The sequence below is a fragment of the Lepus europaeus genome, chromosome 4, assembly GCF_033115175.1.
Source record: "Lepus europaeus isolate LE1 chromosome 4, mLepTim1.pri, whole genome shotgun sequence".
NCBI classification, from domain to species: Eukaryota; Metazoa; Chordata; class Mammalia; order Lagomorpha; family Leporidae; genus Lepus; species Lepus europaeus.
This window is the reverse complement of record NC_084830.1, coordinates 117,303,450-117,323,538: the sequence shown is the minus strand read 5'-3', so window position 1 is coordinate 117,323,538 and position 20,089 is coordinate 117,303,450. Positions and strand designations below refer to the sequence as shown.

Below are 20,089 nucleotides of genomic sequence, written 5' to 3'. Positions count from 1 at the left end.
AGTCAAATGTGGAATTTTCCACTTGGGACATCATATCAACCTCAAAAAGTTCTGGATTTTTAGATTCAGAATGCTGAACCTGTATTGTAGCCTTTTAGGATAGGTTCAGCATATAAATGAGAGTTATAAGTCTATAAACTAATGAAAGAAGTTATATGACTGTAGCAAGTTTTAAATTTCTGCCAGGTCATTACTAAATATACTGTTTTTAAATGTACCCTTAGTCATTTCTATATATGGATGAAATTTATGTTTTTAGAAAGCATTTAAAAAATGTGATGCTTTGGTTTGCTACCATCATTTGAGTCATTTTGTTTTTGTTTATTTATGATGAAGGATAGATATTAGTGGGAAAAAAAACCAGGAAAAATTCCAGTGCTACTTAAAAACTGTTATTGAATGGTGGTTGATTAAATTCTAAACCACTTTATGGTAGAACTCACAGAACAGTCTATTGTTACTGTTTCCATTAGTTCATAAGCAAGATATACTTTGTTAAGTTGAACAAATTAATAGATATTGTAATGTAGAAAAGATTTAGACTTGGAAAGTCAAAGCTAAAGGTTAAGTTTAATTATTCATTCATTTAGTGATTACCTGTCTCTTTTTTTATAATATGCAGCTATGTTGTCCTATATGGAAATGATTAGCGCATGTGACTATGAGCACTTCAAATGTGGCAATACCAATGAAGATCTAAATTTTTAGTGTTATTTAATTCTAGTTTTATTTTTTTAAAGATTTATTTTATTTATTTGAGAGAGTTACAGAGAGAAGTAGAGACAGAGAGAGGTCTTCCATCCACTGGTTCACTCTCCAGATGGCTGCAATGGCCGGGGCTGCGCCATTCCGGAGCCAGGAGCCTCCTCTGAGTCTTCCTCACGGGAGCAGGGGCCCAAAGACTTGGGCCATCCTCTATTGCTTTCCCAGGCCACAGCAGAGAGCTGGGTCGGAAGAGGAGCAGCTAGGACACAAACTGGCACCAAACGGGATACAGGAATCACAGGCAGCATCTGTATCTGCTACACCACAATGCTGGCCTGCTTGAAAACTCTTAAGCTTGAAATATTTTGAGATTTTAGGAACCTTTTCTTTCATTTGCCAGAAAAGTGATCTACAAAGTGTGTCATAGGCTCAGTGTACTATTTAAAATAGAAATTAGCTATTTGGAGCACTTAATCTTTTCGTATTTGGTTGTGATATTTGTAGCACTTAAATTTGTTTGTATTTCTTCTTTTAAACAGGAGTCTCAAAAGACTGATAAAGATGTGAAGATACTAGAAAAAGAGGTAAGCAATGCTTTAAACTTACTGAAAAACAAATTTTATATATAATGGAAAGAGTTTCATAGAGTTAGGAAATAGAAATTCTGTTGGCCGGCACTGTGGCTCAATAGGCTAATCCTCCGCCTTGCAGCACCGGCACACCGGGTTCTAGTCCCAGTCGGGGCGCCGGATTCTGTCCCGGTTGCCCCTCTTCCAGGCCAGCTCTCTGCTGTGGCCCAGGAGTACAGTGGAGGATGGCCCAAGTGCTTGGGCCCTGTACCCCACGGGAGACCAGGAGAAGCACCTGGCTCCTGGCTTCGGATCAGCGTGGTGCGCTGGCCGCGGTGGCCATTGGAGGGTGAACCAAGGCAAAAGGAAAACCTTTCTCTCTGTCTCTCTCTCTCTCTCTCTCACTGTCCACTCTGCCTGTCAAAAAAAAAAAAAGAAATTCTGTTTTAGTTTGAGTTGTAGTAAGGAAAACATAATATGCAGAATACTGCCTTGGGTTTGCTACCGTATTTTGGAGCCTGTCCAAACTGTCAGTGTAGTAGTATGCTGGCAAGTCAAGCTTATTATGTCAAGATATCCCACTTAATGAAAAACTGATAGTTAAAGATGAATATATCAGTTTATTACAATTGAATGTGCGGATCAAATATTTGTATCTGCTGATAGCACCTGCTCTTGCTGTGTGCTAATGCATGTTGAAAAAACATATCTGAGGGGCTGGTGCCATGGCTCACTTTGGTTAATCCTCTGCCTGCGGTGCCAGCATCCCATATAGGCGCCAGGTTCTAGTCCCAGTTGCCCCTCTTCCAGTCCAGCTCTCTGCTGTGGCCCAGGAAAGCAGTGGAGGATGGCCCAAGTGCTTGGGCCCCTGCACCCGCTTGGGAGACCAGAAGGAGAAACCTGGCTCCTGGCTTCAGATTGCCGTAGCTTCGGCTGTGGAGGCCATTTTGGGGGTGAACCAATGGAAAAGGAAGACCTTTCTCTCTGTCTTTCTCACTGTCTAACTCTATCTGTTAAATAAATTTTTTTAAAAAAGAAAAAACATAGATGGAGAATTGCTTGGTGAGCATGTAGTCCCTGCAGATGGTTGCATTATGATAAATTTATGCTTACTTGATACATAGCTCTGCAATATATTTCTACTTCGAGGATGAAATAACCTAGAGCTGTGCTATCTAGTATGATAGCTTACCATGTGGTTATTTTTAAAATAAATAAGATTAAACAAAATTAACAACTCAATTGTATTAATCACATTTGAAGTGCTTAGTAACCACATGTGGTAAGCTGAGCAGTTACCATCCTTGATAGATGATGCATTTCCTCCATGGCAATAATTTCTATATAGCAGGGCTGACCTAAAGAACCCATGTGTTTCCCAAAGCTGTGCAAAGCTGTCCACTGCCAACTTTGCTTCTCTGCCAATGTTTTTTGTTGTTGTTGTTGTTTAAGGTTATTTTATTCAATTGATGTCAGCTGCAGATACAGTAAAATATTCTGAATCTGCAAAATGATGAAAATACCATGCTGAATTTTGCAGCATCTACCAGTTAGGTTTCCATTGCTGACCAAATAGGCTAATTGACATACTCCTTTTCAAACTCCTTTTAAAACTCTCCATTTGAATACAGTGACATGTTGGTTTAGAACTAAGAATGTCAAATAATTGCAGATTTCTGCTTCCTTGCTCTAATCCTTTGTATTTGTTTTAGTAACATTTTCTAATATATTGTTGAGGATACATGCCAGTGACATGGGGATTGATATTTATAGATGTATCTACTGAGTCTCAGTGGGACAGCTGGTGAGTCAGTAGTAGTGCCAGGATTAAAACTGGTAATTTGCATAAGTTTCTTTACCGGATATAGAATTTTAGATTAGAAGACTTTTTTCCCTATTATTTTAGCATTTGACATTTTTTGTTTTATAATTTCTTTATAGCACTAGGAAGGATGGTTTGCTGATGCTTACCACATTCTACTCAGAAGCCCAGCTCTGCCTTCCTGAAATAAAAAACATAGTTAGCATTTAAAAATTTTTTTATTTTTGTGAAGAGATTTATTTATTTATTTATTTATTTGAGAAGAAGAGTTACAGAGAAAGGGAGAGACAGAGAGAGGGGTCTTTCATCTGCTGGTTCACTTCCCAATGGCCACAACCGCCAAGCTCGGCCTATCCGAAACCAGGAACTTCTTCTGGGTCTCCCACACAGGTGCAGAGGTCCAAGCTCTTGGGCCGTCCACTGCTTTCCCAGGCCATTAGCAGAGAGCTGGATGGAAAGTAGAGCAGCCAGGACTCGAACCGATGCCCATATAGGATGCCAGAGCTGCAGGTCAAGGCTTAATCTACTACGCCACAGTACCAGCCCCCCATTTAAAACTCTTAATACAAATTACATAATTGAAACTATGGAAAGGAACTCTTACAAGTAGAAATATGTTAAAAGGAAGTAACAGTTTAATTGCACTTGGAAGTTTATGGCACTTAAAATCTTTTTGTTCTTAAAATGAAAAGATCTTAAGTATTATAAAGTAAATATGATTATCCAACTAGGTAATAGTATATGAGCACAGTAACAAAGTTAGAAGTTTTTTAGAAGCTTTTTTTTAATTAACATTTATTTATTTATTTGAAAGTCAAAAGTTACACAGAGAGAGGAGAGGCAGAGAGAGAGGTCTTATCCTCTGGTGTACTCCCCATTTGGTCGCAATGACGGAGCTATGCCCATCGGAAGCCAGAAGCCTAGAGCTTCTCCCAGGTCTCCCACGCGGGTGCAGGGGCCCAAGGATTTGAGCCTTCTTCTTCTGCTTTCCCAGGCCACAGCAGAGAACTAGATCAGAAGTAGAGCAGCTGGGTTTCAAACCAGCACCCGTATGGGATGCCAGCACTTCAAGTGGCAACTTTACCCGCTACACCACAGCACCAGCCCCTCTAGAAGCTTTAACACTGGTTATCAGTTACATTCATTTCTGTTTGCTTTGTAATAATGAGTCATTTATTTAACACCATGTTTTCTTCTAGATTCGTGTTCTCCTGCAGGAACGTGGTGCTCAGGACAAGCGGATCCAGGATCTGGAGACTGAGTTGGACAAGACAGAAGCAAAGCTGAATGCTGCAGTCAGAGAAAAAACATCTCTCTATGCGAACAATGCTTCACTGGAAAAACAGCTTATTGAGTTAACCAGAACTAATGAACTACTAAAATCTAAGGTATTTGAACCTCACAATAACACACAAAATTGAATAAATAATATTGTTCTTATGGCAGTTGTTTGAGAATTTGAGCCTCTAGTTAAGCCCTCTGTTCTTTCTTACTAGTTTTACCTTACATATTAAGTTTTCACAGATAGAAATTGCTGTTTCTTTTGTTGTTGTTAAGATTTATTTTATTTATTTGAAAGGCAGAGTTACAGAGACAGAGGGAGAGACAGAAAGAGAGAGGTCCTCCATCCTAATGGTTCACTCTCCAAACGGCTGCACTGGCTAGGGCTTAGCCAGGCCGAAGCCAGAAGCACCTGGAGCTTCTTGTGGATCTCCCATGTGGATGCAGGGGCCAAGGACTTGGGCCATCTTCCGGTGGTTTCCTAGACAGATGGCAGCTTAATCTATTACACCACAGTGCTGGCCCCTACTATATAGCTTTTTATTATTATGCCTAGCACATAAGAAATTACAAACAACCAAGTAACTTTTGTACATTTTGAAATCACTTTATGCATCTTCATTGAAAGTAAATGATACCATGATAACAGACTTCCCTCTGAAAACATTTTGGTAATGAAATATGAAATAAATCAGTAGACTCAATATATTCAAAGGAGAAACTGTTTGTCAAAATTAATATACTAATAGATCTTAAAGGGCCTAAAATGGTCATTGTGCTTGATACTGAGGAGAGTGAAGATATAAAGAACAGTTTTTAAGAATTAGAATTCAGGGCCTGCAATATGCTTGGTTCTTTACCTACAAAAGGAGTAAAGTTGCATTAGAATCAAGAATAAAGAGGAAAGGCCGGCACCTCAGCTCACTTGGCTAATCTTCTGCCTGCGGCGCCGGCACCCTGGGTTCTAGTCCCAGTTGGGGCACCAGATTCTGTCCTGGTTGCTCCTCTTCCAGTCCAGCTCTCCGCTATGGCCCGGGAAGGCAGTGGAGGATGGCCCAGGTGCTTGGGCCCTGCACCCACATGGGAGACCAAGGGGAAGCACCTGGCTCCTGGCTTCGGATCAGCACAGTGCGCTGGCCGTAGCGGCCATTTGGGGGGTGAACCAACGGAAAAGGAAGACCTTTGTCTCTATCTCTCTCACTCTCACTGTCAAACTCTGCCTATCCAAAAAAAAAAAAAAAAAAAAAAAAGAATAGAGAGGGAAAAAAAGAAGAAAGGACAGAAAGAATAGGGAAGGGAACAAATTCCTGGTTCCTACTCAGGGAGATTCTGATTTAGGAGGCTTGAGTTGAACCCTATAATCTGCATACTTCAGAGTACACCAGGCAATTCAGATTCATTTTGTTAGCACCACATCTCCAGAAGTCTTCTGTAATCAGCCTTTAGACCCTTGCCTTGGACTTACCAGTTTAAAGAGGTAAATAAGCATCCAAACTACATTTTAGAAATAAACTAGAATGTTTACATAAGAAAAAGGAGAGACAATGACAGTATTATAATAATACCCCTTTATCCACAGGGATACATTTCAAGATTTTCCATGATACCTGTAATATAAACAAGGCTAAATCCTATACAGATGCTCCTTGATTTGTAAAAGAGATATGATCTAATAAATCCATTGTGGAAACAAATTGTGTTGAACTGTTATGATATATTTATTTATTTGAAAGTCAGAATGACAGAGAAAGGGAGAGACAGAAATCTTCCATCTTCTAGTTCATTCCACAAATGACCAGAACAGTTAGATATGTGCCAGGCTGAAGCCAGGAGATCAGAACTCTATCTTTCTGGATCTCCCATAGTGGATGACAGGTGTCCAGCCACTTGTGCCATCATCCTCTGCTTTCCCAGCCATGTTAGCAGAGAGTCACATGGGAAGCAGAGTAACTGGGACTTGAGCTGGTACTCCAACATGGATTGCCAGCATTGTAAGCTGCAGCTTATCACACTGTGCTACAATGCCAGCACCCTGTCCCCATGTTGGACCATTGGAAATCACATTCTCCTTTACGTAAAATATGGTTATGCCCAGATAAACCTGTCATTAACTTAAAAAGTAACGAGTCAAGTAACCATAAATGGGATAGGTTTGGGACTCCCACATTCCATATGGGAATGTCATTTTAAGCTTCAGCTATTCCACTTTCAATCCAGCTTCCTGTAATGTGTACCCTGGATGATAGCAGATGGTGGCCCAAGTACTTGGCTTCCTGACATCCACATGGGAGACCTAGATGAAATTCTGGGCTCCCAGGGTCAACATGACCCAGTTCTGGCTATTATAATAAGCATCTGGGAAGTGAGCCAGCAGATGGAAGATCTCTCTTGTATCTCTCTCTCTCTTGTTGTGCCTTCCAGGTAGATGAAAATAAACATTTAAAAATAAATAAATAAATATATGTATATACTGTACTTTTGCTATACATACCTACCTATAATAAGGTTTAATTTATAAATTAGAAACAGTATGAGACCAATAATCAACTAATGAAAGTACAATTTTAACAGTATACTGTAGTAAAACATTTTAAATTTTTTATTTCTGGAATTTTCCAGTTAATCTTTTCAGACCACTGATGACCACAGATAACTGAAACCACAAAAAGTAAAATCACATATAAAGGGAGACTTCTATTGTGTGCAATCAGTAATTGTGGTGTTTCTTAGACTACATAAGTAAATAATAATTCCAATGATATTAGAATTATTAGTATTTAACTGAGTGTATGTAAGGCTTAGAAGAAAATATTTCTAGGCCGGCGCCGCGACTCAATAGACTAATCCTCCACCTGCAGTGCCTGCACACCAGGTTCTAGTCCCGGTCAGGGCACCAGATTCTGTCCCGGTTGCCCTTCTTCCAGGCCAGCTCTCTGCTGTGGCCCGGGAGTGCAGTGGAGGATGGCCCAAGTGCTTAGGCCCTGCACCCCATGGGAGACCAGGAGAAGCACCTGGCTCCAGCCAGATCAGCGCAGTGCGCCGGCCCCAGTGCACCAGCCGCGGCGGCCATTGGAGGGTGAACCAACGGCAAAAGGAAGACCTTTCTCCCTGTCTCTCTCTCTCACTGTCCACTCTGCCTGTCAAAAAAAAAAAAAAAAAAGAAAAGAAAAGGAAAAAAAATATTTCTGAATTTTTTATATTTGTTATTTAGTTTTCTGAAGATGGTAACCAGAAGAATCTGAGAATTCTAAGTCTGGAGTTGATGAAACTTAGAAACAAAAGAGAAATCAAGATGAGGGTGAGTGATACTTTTGTTAGGTTTATTATATTTGAATCTTGGAATGTGAACAATTTCTTGTTTCCTAAAATAGTTATCTCCATTGTATAGAGTATGGTGGCTAAACAAGAAGGCATGGAGATGAAGCTACAGGCCACACAGAGGAATCTGGAAGAGTCTCAGGGGAAAATAGCACAGCTTGAGGGGAAACTGTAAGTGACTAAGAGGAAACAAATTACTAAGTGTAGCCAATTCTTGATTTGCCTCTCTGAGCAAGTTATTGCTTACTGAGGCTTTAACCTTCCTTCAGTATTTTTTTCACTGCCATCGTCTAATTGCCCTGTTCTTTTTTTTTTTTTAAGTGATAATTGAGCCCTTATCCTTACCAAACATTGTGTGCCAAAAAGTTGATTGAATGTACTACTTTTGTATATATTATGTATTAATGATCAGAAAAAGTCTCACAATCATTCTTGTAATTTTAGGAAAGTGATAGACTGAAACTCAGAAACACTGGTATAGGAAGCTGTGATTAATTCACAATTCTAGTTTACATGTGGTAGAATATGCACATCATAATTACTCAGTTTCATGATTTTTGAAAATTGTATATACCTTTTTAACTACTAATTGAATGAAACAGAGAACATATCCATCCTCAGAAAGTTTCTTCATGCCCTTTCTTGCTACTGCCTATGTAATATTATCCTCTATGACTACTTTTTGACTTCAGTCAAATTTGTTGTACCTTTTTTGAGACATCTATCATAGAATAAGAGAAAATCTGTGTGCAGTTTCTTTTGTTTGATGTGATTTTTCAGTGTTCATCCATGTTGTTGTCTGCATTGTAACTTTAACTCTATTTCTGAGTAGTATTCCACTATATGAGTTTATTTCCATTTGCTTGCTATTCATCTTTTGGTCATTATTGGGTTGTTTTCAGTCTGAATATTTTGGGTAAGACTGTTATGAACATACATCTTTGTGAATATATATTTTTGTTTCTCTTGGGTAAATATTTTATTAAGAATAAATTCTTGGTTTTTAGGATGTGTACCTATAAAGTGATAAAAAACAAGAAACATGAAGTGATTGTACTATTTATACTCCCATCAGCAATATATAGTAGTTCTACCTGTTCCTGTTCCTTTACATCACAGTTAGATATTGTCCTTCTGTGAGGCCTTTCTAGTGATTGTGAAATGGTATCTCATTTATCTCCTTTTATGAAGGATCTATTTAAGTTGGTCTCTTGCCCATTTCTATAGTCAGGTCATACGGAGGAGGTAAACACATAACTAATTGACTACCAGGCAATCTGGGACAAAAGCTTTATGGTACACAAAATGATATTTATTATATTGGGTGAAAGGAGAACCAGGAAAGCCACCAAAAATAATTATTTCTAGTATTTGGAATGTTGGAAATGGTGATTGTTTTCATCATAGGTCCTTTTTGAGAATACATTTGGAAAGGTTTCTCGATTAGGTTAAATCTTCTGTCTTTGTTTTGCATGTTAAGTATCGGCTTGAAAGGTCACATAAAATAATGAGAGTTTGGGATTGAGTCCACCTGCCTGTTATAAAAATGATTGGTGTATGGTATTAATATAATTATTGAATAAATAAACTAGTATGTATTAACATGTGCATTTTTTAGTGTTTCAATAGAGAAAGAAAAGATGGATGAAAAATCTGAAACAGAAAAACTCTTAGAATACATCGAAGAAATTAGGTAATATAAATAGTAGCTTTAAGTTGGACCTTAAAGTTTGTTGAATACTGATAAACATCGTTTTCATCTTTATTCTCTTAGTTTTTCCTGGGGCTAAATATATGTGCTTTTCACAATAATTTGCTTTAATGTAGTTGTGCATCAGATCAAGTGGAAAAATATAAGCTAGAGATTGCCCAATTAGAAGAAAATTTGAAGGAGAAGAATCACAAAATTTTAAGCCTTATGCAGTCTTTGGAGGAAAATGTTGTTTTGTCTAAGCAAATAGAAGACCTGAATGCTAAATGTCAGCTGCTTGAAAAAGAAAAAGGTATTACGGTGCTTACAGTTACTTTTTTTTATAGTCACTTTTTTTTAAAGATATATACAATACTTGAGAAAGGAGGTACTGCAATAGCTTTTTAAATAAAGTTATCTAAATAATATAAAGACTGTTCTGTAATTGAAAATTTTTTAATATTTTTGTTTGTTGGTTTATTTGAAAGACAAAGAGAGGGGCTAGTCTCCACCAAAGATACCAGTATCCTACATGGGCACTGATTTGAGATCCAACTGCTTCATTTTCAATCCAACTCTGCTGATCTGCCTGGGAAGGCAGTGGAGGATGGCCTGGATGCCACCCTCATGGGAGACTCAGAGGAAGCTCTTGGCTCCTGGCTTTGATATGGCCCAGCCCTGGCTATTGCAGCCATTTGAGGAGTGAACCAGCAGGTAGAGGATCTCTCTCTCTGTCACTTCTCTCTCTCTGTAGCTCTGTATTTTATTTATTTAAAATAAATAAAAAAATGAATCTTTAAAAACAAATTTGTATTAAAAAATGAAAAAGAAACAAAATAGGGAGAGAAAGAGATCATCCATATACTGGTTCACTCACCAAATAGCTGCAATAGCCAGGTCTGGTCTAGGCCTAGACCAGGAGCCAGGAACTTCATCCTGGTCTCCGGCATTTATGGCAGGGACCAAAGCACTCGGATCATCATCTGCTTTCCCAGGCTCGTTAGCCATGGAGCTGTATCTGAAGAGGAGGAGCCAGGATTTGAACTGGCACTTCAATGTTGGCTGCCAGTGTTGCAAGCAGCTGTTTAACCTACTGTACAACAACACTTACCCCTAGTTGAGAATTTTTTATTATTATATTTGTTTGCAGTTTATTTAGTATGTGATTTACTTGTCTTGGTTAAAATATATACAGTTGTGCAGTTATTTACTTCTCTACTGGGTGGCCATTTAAAATTACTAGATTCTTAGAATCATATTTATGAAGTACATGAAATCTGTTCTCTCTAGATTAACAAGCTAAAACAGTAAAAAAAAGCTATATAAATCTACATTTTGGAATTTTATTATGGTTTATAATGTACAGTATAGTAATCATAGAAACCTCATTTTTTTTAAATGGAAACATTGTCTGTGTATGCTAAAATCAGCATAATTGAATATTATGGGAGTATGGTTTTCCCAAAATTAATATTAATATCTAGTTACAGTATTTTTAACATTTTTGCTTTTTATAGAGGACTTCATAAACTGGAATAGAGAAAAGGATGAAAAGCTGAATGCTGAGATGCAAAATTTAAGAGAGACGCTTATTCTTCAAAAACAAGAATGTGAAAAGCTACAACAAAAAGAATTAGAAGTGAATTCACTTCTGCAACAAGAGAAGGTAATTTTTACAATATTAAACAAAACGATGCTTGTTCCGTGTTATCAGTTTCCCTATATATCAGAAAAATCTTTAAATGGTGTATAACCTTTGTTCCAACAATTCTATTTTTAATCTTATCCTAAGTAATCATTTGTATACTAAAGATTCAATCAGAAGTCTTCAGTATATGTGCACAACAGGATCATTCATGAATTAAAAAATTTTTGAATAACAAATGCATCAAAATCAAGAAATCTTCTTTTTAAAGATGTATTTTCATTTATTCTAAAAGCAGAGTGACAGAGAGGCAGAGAGAGAAACCTGCCGTCCTTTAGTTCACTCCACGAATGACCATGATAGTCAGGGCTGGGCAGTCCAAAGCCAGGCACCAAGAACTCAATCTATATTTCCTATGTAGGTGCAGAGGCCCAAGTATTTGGGGTGTCTTCTTCTGCTTTCCTAGGTACATTAGGGGGTAACTGGATCACAAGCAGAGAAGCCATGACTCAAATCCACTCAAACTCAAACAGATCCAGTGTTGCAGGCAGTGGTTTAACCCACTGCACCAAAACATCAACCTGGAAATTTTTTTTTTTTTTTTTTTTGACAGAGTTTGACAGTGAGAGAGAGAGAGAGAAAGGTCTTCCTTTTCCGTTGGTTCACCCCCAAAATGGCCGCTAGGGCCAGCACGCTGCGCCGATCTGAAGCCAGGAGCCAGGTGCTTCCTCCTGGTCTCCCATGGGGGTGCAGAGCCCAAGGACTTGGGCCATCCTCCACTGCACTCCCGGGCCACAGCAGAGAGCTGGACTGGAAGAGTAGCAGCTGGGACAGAATCCGGCGCCCCAACTGGGACTAGAACCCGGGGTGCTGGTGCTGCAGGCAGAGGATTAGCCTGTTGAGCTGCGGTGCCAGCTGGAAATCATTTTTTTAAAAAGTCCCAGAATGTATTTAGTTAATTTAAGTAGGTGTTTGCGGTTATCTTATAAATGAGTATCTGATTGCAGGAGAAACAAAATAATTTTTCAAGTGCAGGTTGCCTAAAGAGCATTTTACATTTTTTTTTTTTTAAGATTTATTTATTTATTCCAAAAGGAGAGTTACAGAGAGGCAGAGAGAGAGAGAGAGAGAGAGAGAGAGAGAGAAAGTCCTCCATCCACTGATTCACTCCCCAAATGGCCGCAACATCAGAGCTGGGCCAATCAGAAGCCAGGAGCTAGGAGCTTCTTCTGCGTCTTCCATGCAGGTGCAGGGGCCCAAAGTCTTAGGCCTGCTTTCCCAGGCCATAGTAGAGAGCTGGATTGGAATTGGAGAAGCTAGGACTCAAACCCTTGCCTATATGGGGTGTTGGCACTGCAGGTGGCAACTTTATCAGCCATACCACAGCGCTGGCCCCACATTTTACATTTCAGTGAAAAACAGGATAGTCTAAAATCACAGCTATAGGATGGAAATAGATAATTTTCAGAAGCAAATATTCATATAACCTATAAATATGAAAAGATGCTCCACCTCAGTAGTGTTCAAGGAAATGGAAATGATTTTTTTTCACTTACAAGATTGGCACAAATTAAAACATCTGATTATATAAAACATTGGGAAGAGTTGAGCCAGTGGATTCTTACATGCACTGGTGTGAAAACTGTATTGTTGGGCAACCTGTAACAACTATATAAGTTAAGTACATCTGTATGCATTAACCTGGAAGGATCTATTTTATAGGTTTTTTTCTAAGTGATTTTCATATCCACAGAGTATAAATCATTTATGGCCAAAAAAATAAAAGTATATGCATAAGAGATGACATTGTGGCACAGCAGGTTAAGCCCCTGCTTGTGACTCTGGCATCCCATATCAGAGTGTAAGTTCACGTCCCAGCTATTCCCTTTCCAAACCAGTTTCCTGCTTATGTGCCAGGGAACACAGTGGAAGATACCCCACGTACTTGAGCTACTGACACTTATAAGGCAGTGCAAAGTAGAATTCTTAGCTCCTGGCTTTAGCCTTGCCCAGTCCTGGCTGTTGCAGTCAGTGGATGAAATAGTTATCTCTGTCTCAGTCTCTATATCCCTTCTTTCTGTCACTCTGTCTTTCAAATACATAAATAAATAAAAATTTTAAAAGGTGTATATTTAAGAAGTATATACATAGACAAAGATCAGAAGGCATATATATACCAAACTAGTAGTTGTCATCACTGTAGTGGGAAAACTGAGTTTTGGATGGGAGTAATCATAGCAAATATTCACTTCATTTGTAATGATAGAATTGTTTTAATAGTGGTAATGATGTATTTATATAAGTTTAAAAATTTTTATAGTGTATAACAATATTTTATTTAACATTGAAATATTATTTTACATATGAAACAAGTGTATCAAGGTATGTATTATATGGCAGTTGTAAAACAGATATAAGAATAATTTTAGTTTTAAAAGAAGTATTTGTGTTTGTGTATGGGTGTGTCTTAGAGAAAAAAGCTTGAAGTAACTTGATAAGATGTAGGATATAAACCAGGAAGCATTATGATATCTCTAGATTAGTTTCCTTGTAACTTGAATTTAGTTTTCAGACTTCATTGTCTTTTCTTTTTTGTCTCTTAGTAAAGCCTTACAGTGTTATTTCAGATTCCTTTGATGGTTATCTGTTTGGATATAGGAATTATCGTCTAATCTTCAGCAGTTGATACATTCTTTTCAAGAGCAAACAATTAAAGAGAGGAATGTCTTTGAGGAACAATTAAGGCAAGCACTGGATGAGTTGGATAAGTTACAGCAAAAGGAAGAACAAACTGAAAAGCTAGTCAAGCAGTTGGAAGAAGAAGCACAATCTTCAAATGCAGAACTAAAACTCTTAAAAGAAAACCTAAAAGGGTTTGTATTAACAGGACCTCATATTTACTTAATACTTGATTTTTAAAATGTATATTCTATTGCATTTTTATTGTGAGGGTTGGAATTATTTTTCAGGTAATTAATGGACATAGAAGTAAAGCACATGCAAAAACTGTATCCAAACATGTGATAGCTAAAATTAAAAGTGTTGTCCTTTTTTAAAAACATCTTTCTTTAATTTTATTTCTTATTGATTTTTTTTTTTTTTTTCATCTTGAAAGAGACAAAGAGATCTTCCATCTGCTGGTACATTTCCCAAATGCTTGAAACAGTTAGGGCTGAAACTAAGATCCTGGATCTCAATCCTTTGTCCTGCATGGGTAGCAGGGACCTAAGTGCATAGGCTGGCTTCTATGGTGTGCACTAGCAGGAAGCTGCAACCTCAGAAGCAGTCACTCGATGTGCTGTTTAGCTGTCCTAAGCCACGTCTTTGCCAAATGACTGCCTCTGCTCTTTATTTAAGGCCAGAGATTTAATTTAAAAAGACATATAATAAGCAAACGAACAAAGTTTCGTACTCTTTACCATTCCTATATTTTCTAGAAATTATTGAACAATAACATTACAATAATGAGTTTAAGAAAAAATTAAAAACTAAGAACCTGACCCTTTAATAAAAACAATTCCACTTTTTGTCTCTATCCTTTTACAAAGTGCAAGTTATATGTTTGGAGGGATCATAAACTCTTCAGAGGTAGTAATCAAAAACCAAAACAGGCATTTGACCTAGTAGTTAAATTCTTAGATTCCACATCAGAATTCCTGGGTTTGATTCCCAGCTTAGGCTTCCTAATGTTGTGTACCATCAGAGGTGACACATGATAGCTAAAGTTGTTTGATCATTGTCATCTATGTGGAAAACCTGGATTGAGTTCCTGTCTCCTGGCAACTGTAGTTTCATATTACTTCCTTCACATTATGCTTCCTTCTCTGTAAACATTCAGTTAAATTAAAATATCTAGTTTAATTCTTGAGTTTTAAATTTGCAAATAACATAATGAATTATGATATTTAAATACTTGAGATTTCATTGTTAAAGTATTTTCTAGGAAGGAACTGTGAACTGAATATGAGCCAAATGTCGCAACTGTGCAATTATCTCTTATTAGATACTTTAATCTCTTTTCTGTTTTCTTCTGCTGATTAGTGATAAAAATGAACACCAAAATTTTATATATCTCTGCTTTGGGGGAAACACTGCAAAAGTGTGATTAGAAGGCTTGTTCTATACCACAGTCAGCCTTGGGGAACATGATCCTTAAATTGTGTAGAAAATAAAATATTGTGTAGATGATCAGTTTCAAAAGGCAGGGTTTAGTTAATCATTTATTCTGATTTAACAAACTCTGGTGCAAAAGTCAAGTCATACGGATTTTATTACTAGATCTATAACTAGCTGATGATCCTCATGATTTTGAGCAGGATGATCTTAATTTCTTTCATTTTCTACTTCATTAAATATAAAATATAGGCATTTTATGAGATCTCTCTTAACCTCATATACTTATATAGAAAATTTATAACCAATATTTCAAAAAACCTCAGGTTTGTACTATGTATTTATAAAGTTGACTTAAAAACTATTATGTCTATACAATGTTGCTGAGTTTTTAAGTAATAACAGTGTATTTTGTGGGTTATTCATATAATCAGAATAAGTCCCAGCACCTTTTTTTCCAAAGGAACCTTTAAAATGAAGTGTAACTGTGTTTAGTGTTGTTCAAATGCAGAGAATTAAGCTTTTTTCTTTTTTGATAAGCTTTATTAAGTCCAAATCTTTTTAAATTTGTAATCATTTGTATTCTTTGGTTTTGATTGTTTTGCTGGAATATTGTGTTTAAAAAGATTTTTTTACTACTTTCTTTATCCCAATTTTTTTAAAACATTTTTAAGGTACACAAATTTCATGTATTTCATATATGAAGATTTAGGAACATAGTGATACTTCCCACCCTACCATCCTTCTTGCCCACACTCTCAGCCTTCCTCCTCCCTCTCCTAATCCCACTCTTAATTTTTACAAAGATATATTTTCAATTTACTTTATATTCTAAGATTAACCCTACACTAAATAAAGAGTTCAACAAATAGTATGAAGAAAAAAATCAGTGTTCCTCAACAGTAGAGACAAGGGCTGTAAATGATCATGGAATCTCAAAATATCAATTTCCCTCCAGTACATCATGTTTTAGGTACTCTATTAGTTACTAAAGATTAGGGAAGGCATATGGTAACTGTGTTTTGGGGACTGGCTTATTTCGCTAAGCATAATGGTTTCCAATTGCATCCATTTTGTTGCAAAAGACTGAAATTTTTTTTTTGCCAATGAATAGTATTCCATAAGTGTATATATTCCATAATTTCTTTATTCAGTCATCAAGTGATGGATATCTGGGTTGATTCCATATCTTAGCTATTGCTAATTGAGCTGTAATGAACATGGGGGTATAGATAACTAACTCTTTCATATGCTGATTTCATTCTGTTTGTCTTCTCCCAAATTTTTTAAAAACTTTCATAAACATGAGTGATTTCGAAAAAGTTCATGGAAAATGAGCATTATCTTTTATTTCTGTTTTTCATGATCTTTCTTTTTTTAATATTTATTTATTTATTTATTTATTTGAAACAGAGTTACAGAGAGAGAGGAAAAGACGGAGAAAGATCTTCAGTCCGCTGGTGCAGTCCCCAAATGGTCGCAACAGACAGAGCTGGGTCGATATGAAGCCAGGAGCCTGGAGCTTCTTCTGGGTTTCCTTTGTGGATGCAGTGGCCTAAGCACTTGGGTCATCCTCCACTGCTTTCCCAGGCCATTATCAGGGAGCTGGATTGGAAGTCAAGCAGCTGGATCTTGAACCAGCACCCATATGGGAATGCCAGCATCACATGTGGCAGCTTTGACAGCCACACCACAACACTGACCCAATTTATGATTTTTTTGAAGTACCTTCATATGTGATATGAAAAGATGAATTTAGTAGTAAATGAATTTACATGAAAAACAAAATAAGCAGGAAAGATAAGATGAAGCCAATGGAGAAGTTAGTATGTTAAAAAAACATGCTATGAGAGACATGAACTTTGATATTAGATATATATCAGTGAGGCAAAGGTGAAGCTATGAGATGCATTATTAACAATTTCAAAAGTAAATACTATTTACTCTCTTTCTTAGGATAATGGTTTATATTTTGTATTTTAATTGTTTTTTTTTCCTTAGGAAAGAAGCTGAACTGCAGAAAAGTAATCTTGATCACTCTCAAGCCACCCTGCTTTTACAAGAAACATATAATAGTACAGTGCAAAACCTTGAAGATGTAACTACTCAATTTGAAAGGTATTTTCTTGGGAATCTTTACTCTCCAATATAATGTGAGCAGAAACAAGTATTTACCAAGGGAAATCAGTATATAAAGCAATGATTATCTCTATTATTTAAATTCTTTGATAACCAACCATAAATAGATGTTTAGTGCTGCCTAGTAATTTTACTAAATTTATATAGAAACTTCCCTTTCCCACTTTATGTACAGATAATGCATCTGAAGCTTTTAAACTTCAGTGACATTAAACTTTTCATCAGATTTCTTCTAATTAATATTAAAAGATGTTAATGTTCACTCATCTTTAAAATGGACAAGTTAGGGACAAAACTAATAAAACCTCCACTGAGCCTTACTTCCATCTTAAAGCTATGCAATACCACCACCTAATCCTGACCCGATTCTTAACCAAAATTCTGCTCTACTTCACTCCATCTTCTTTTTTTTTCACTCTACCTTCTTGATAGAAAATTGTGTTTTGTGTTGATACAGACACTTCCATGTCTGTTATCCCATGTACCTGTTATTTCCCCTTTAAAAAAAAGTAGATACCAAGGAAATTATAGCAACATATGCATCTCATAAATGTAGCAGTATTAACATTTTTATTTATATTATTTTGGATGGAAGCCTCTTATCTATGTTAATGTATTTGATTATTAAAAAGAATATGCAATGGGAGACCAGGAGAAGCACCTGACTCCTGGCTTCGGATCAGTGAGATGCGCCGGCCGCAGCGGCCAATGGAGGGTGAACCAATGGCAAAAGGAAGACCTTTCTCTCTGTCTCTCTCACTATCCACTCTGCCTGTCAAAAAAAAAAAAAAAAAAAAAAAAAACGCCGGCGCCGTGGCTCAACAGGCTAATCCTCCGCCTTGCGGCGCCGGCACCCCGGGTTCTAGTCCCGGTCGGGGCTCCGGATTCTGTCCCGGTTGCCCCTCTTCCAGGCCAGCTCTCTGCTGTGGCCAGGGAGTGCAGTGGAGGATGGCCCAAATACTTGGGCCCTGCACCCCATGGGAGATCAGGAGAAGCACCTGGCTCCTGCCATCAGATCAGCGCGGTGCGCTGGCTGCTGGAGGGTGAACCAACGGCAAAGGAAGACCTTTCTCTCTGTCTCTCTCTCTCTCACTGTCCACTCTGCCTGTCTAAAAAAAAAAAAAAAAGAATATGCAATATATGCATATAAGATATAAATAGAGAATATCAACATGTTCAGGAATCCTTAAAAGACAGCCAGTAAGCCAAAAGATTTTCAACCACTTAGTATCCACCTGTGAGTTCTTCTACTATCTGATCTTTATGCCTTCCTTAAACAGATAATACTATCCTGAAGCCTGCATTTATTGTTCCTTCACTTTTTTTCTGTGTTTGATAATTTTATAACATGTGCATCTATGCAGATAATATATTATCTAATCTCATTTTTTTCTGAATGTTGCCAAAAAAATATGATAGCATATGCCATTACCTGGGACTTTTTCACTCCGCAGGTCTATATGTTTCTATGATTGAGTGTTGTTGCCTGAAGCTAAAGGTTGTTCATGGTCACTGCTATGAATATTTGATTATGTGACATCATAATTTACTTATCCATTCTTACTTCGAACTTTGGTGTTAATTTCTCCTTTATTTTGTCATTATTATTTATACAGACATTCTTGTGATCTAGTATATAAGTATAAGGATTCTTTATGTGAATGTTCAACTTTAAAAGCAAATTGAAATCATTTCCCAAAACAAGCATAAGAATCTGAATCTGACTAGTAATGTATCAATCTCCATTGGCCTCATTTTTCTTTCTTTCTTTTTTTTTTTTTTTAATTTATTTGCTTGAAAGGCAGAGTTAGAAAGATCTTCCATTTATTGGTTCACTCCCCAAATGACTATGACAGCTATAGCTGGAACTCCATCTGGGTCTCCCACATGGGTGACAGCAGCCCAAGTACTTGGATTATCTTCTGTTGTTTTCCCATGCACTTTAGCAGGGAACTGGAACTGAAGCAGAGCACCAGAACTGAAACTGGCACTCATATGGGATGCGAGTGTCGCAGGAGGTAGCTTAACCCATTGCACCACAACATCGGCCCCTCTGTTGGTCTTCTTTATCACATAAGCTAGACAGACCTCTTTTCTGCTGGTATATAACTGTGAAATGGCTTCCTGTTAATTCCCCTTTTTTTTTTTTCTAGAAAAGGCTTGTTTAAGGTTTGTGCTCATGTTTTTTGCCTATTACATTTTTCTGGGTTTGGAGACTTTTGTTTTTAATCAGTGTTATAGTTTATAAATATCTTCTCCAAGGGTCTGGCTTCTTTTTATTTTCCATATGATGCCTTTTGATAATTGGAAATTCTTTATTTTAATGTGGTTAAATGTATAGATCTTTATATGAACACTTTATTCTAGGAAATTATTTCTATCCTGCTTATAACAATATTCTCCCACTTTTCCTGTAAATGTGCAATGTTTAACTTTTTATTCTTCTACCTATCACTGATATCTATGTATACTGATATAGGGCTTAAATTTATTTTTATTTTTTCTTATGGATAACCAATTGCCTAGCATCCATTCATTTAGTAGTAGTTTCTTTATCAAGTGATCTCTTCCTACATATTCATCCTACATGATACATTATGGTAAATAATTGAATAATTTACATGTGTATGTCTTTTTCTTTTTAAGATTTATTTATTTATTTAAAAGTCAGAGTTACATAGAGAGAAGGAGAGGCAAAGAGAGAGGTCTTCCGTCCACTGGTTCACTCCCCAATTGGCCACATTGGCTGGAGCTGTGCTGATCCAAAGCCAGGAACCAGGAGCTTCTTCTGGGTCTTCCACGCAGAT

General features: G+C 37.1%; 1 protein-coding gene across 1 annotated transcript in view; it reads left to right on the top strand.

The window, feature by feature from the left end:
• Window positions 1-20,089, top strand: part of HMMR (hyaluronan mediated motility receptor) — a 43,197-nt gene that overhangs the window by 8,262 nt on the left and 14,846 nt on the right. The window contains exons 4-12 of the mRNA XM_062188716.1: window positions 1,245-1,289; window positions 4,296-4,484; window positions 7,589-7,675; window positions 7,766-7,866; window positions 9,314-9,388; window positions 9,523-9,698; window positions 10,903-11,051; window positions 13,689-13,903; window positions 17,145-17,261. Coding sequence (XP_062044700.1) covers window positions 1,245-1,289; window positions 4,296-4,484; window positions 7,589-7,675; window positions 7,766-7,866; window positions 9,314-9,388; window positions 9,523-9,698; window positions 10,903-11,051; window positions 13,689-13,903; window positions 17,145-17,261 — 1,154 coding nt within the window. The remainder of the gene's footprint in view (window positions 1-1,244; window positions 1,290-4,295; window positions 4,485-7,588; window positions 7,676-7,765; window positions 7,867-9,313; window positions 9,389-9,522; window positions 9,699-10,902; window positions 11,052-13,688; window positions 13,904-17,144; window positions 17,262-20,089) is intronic.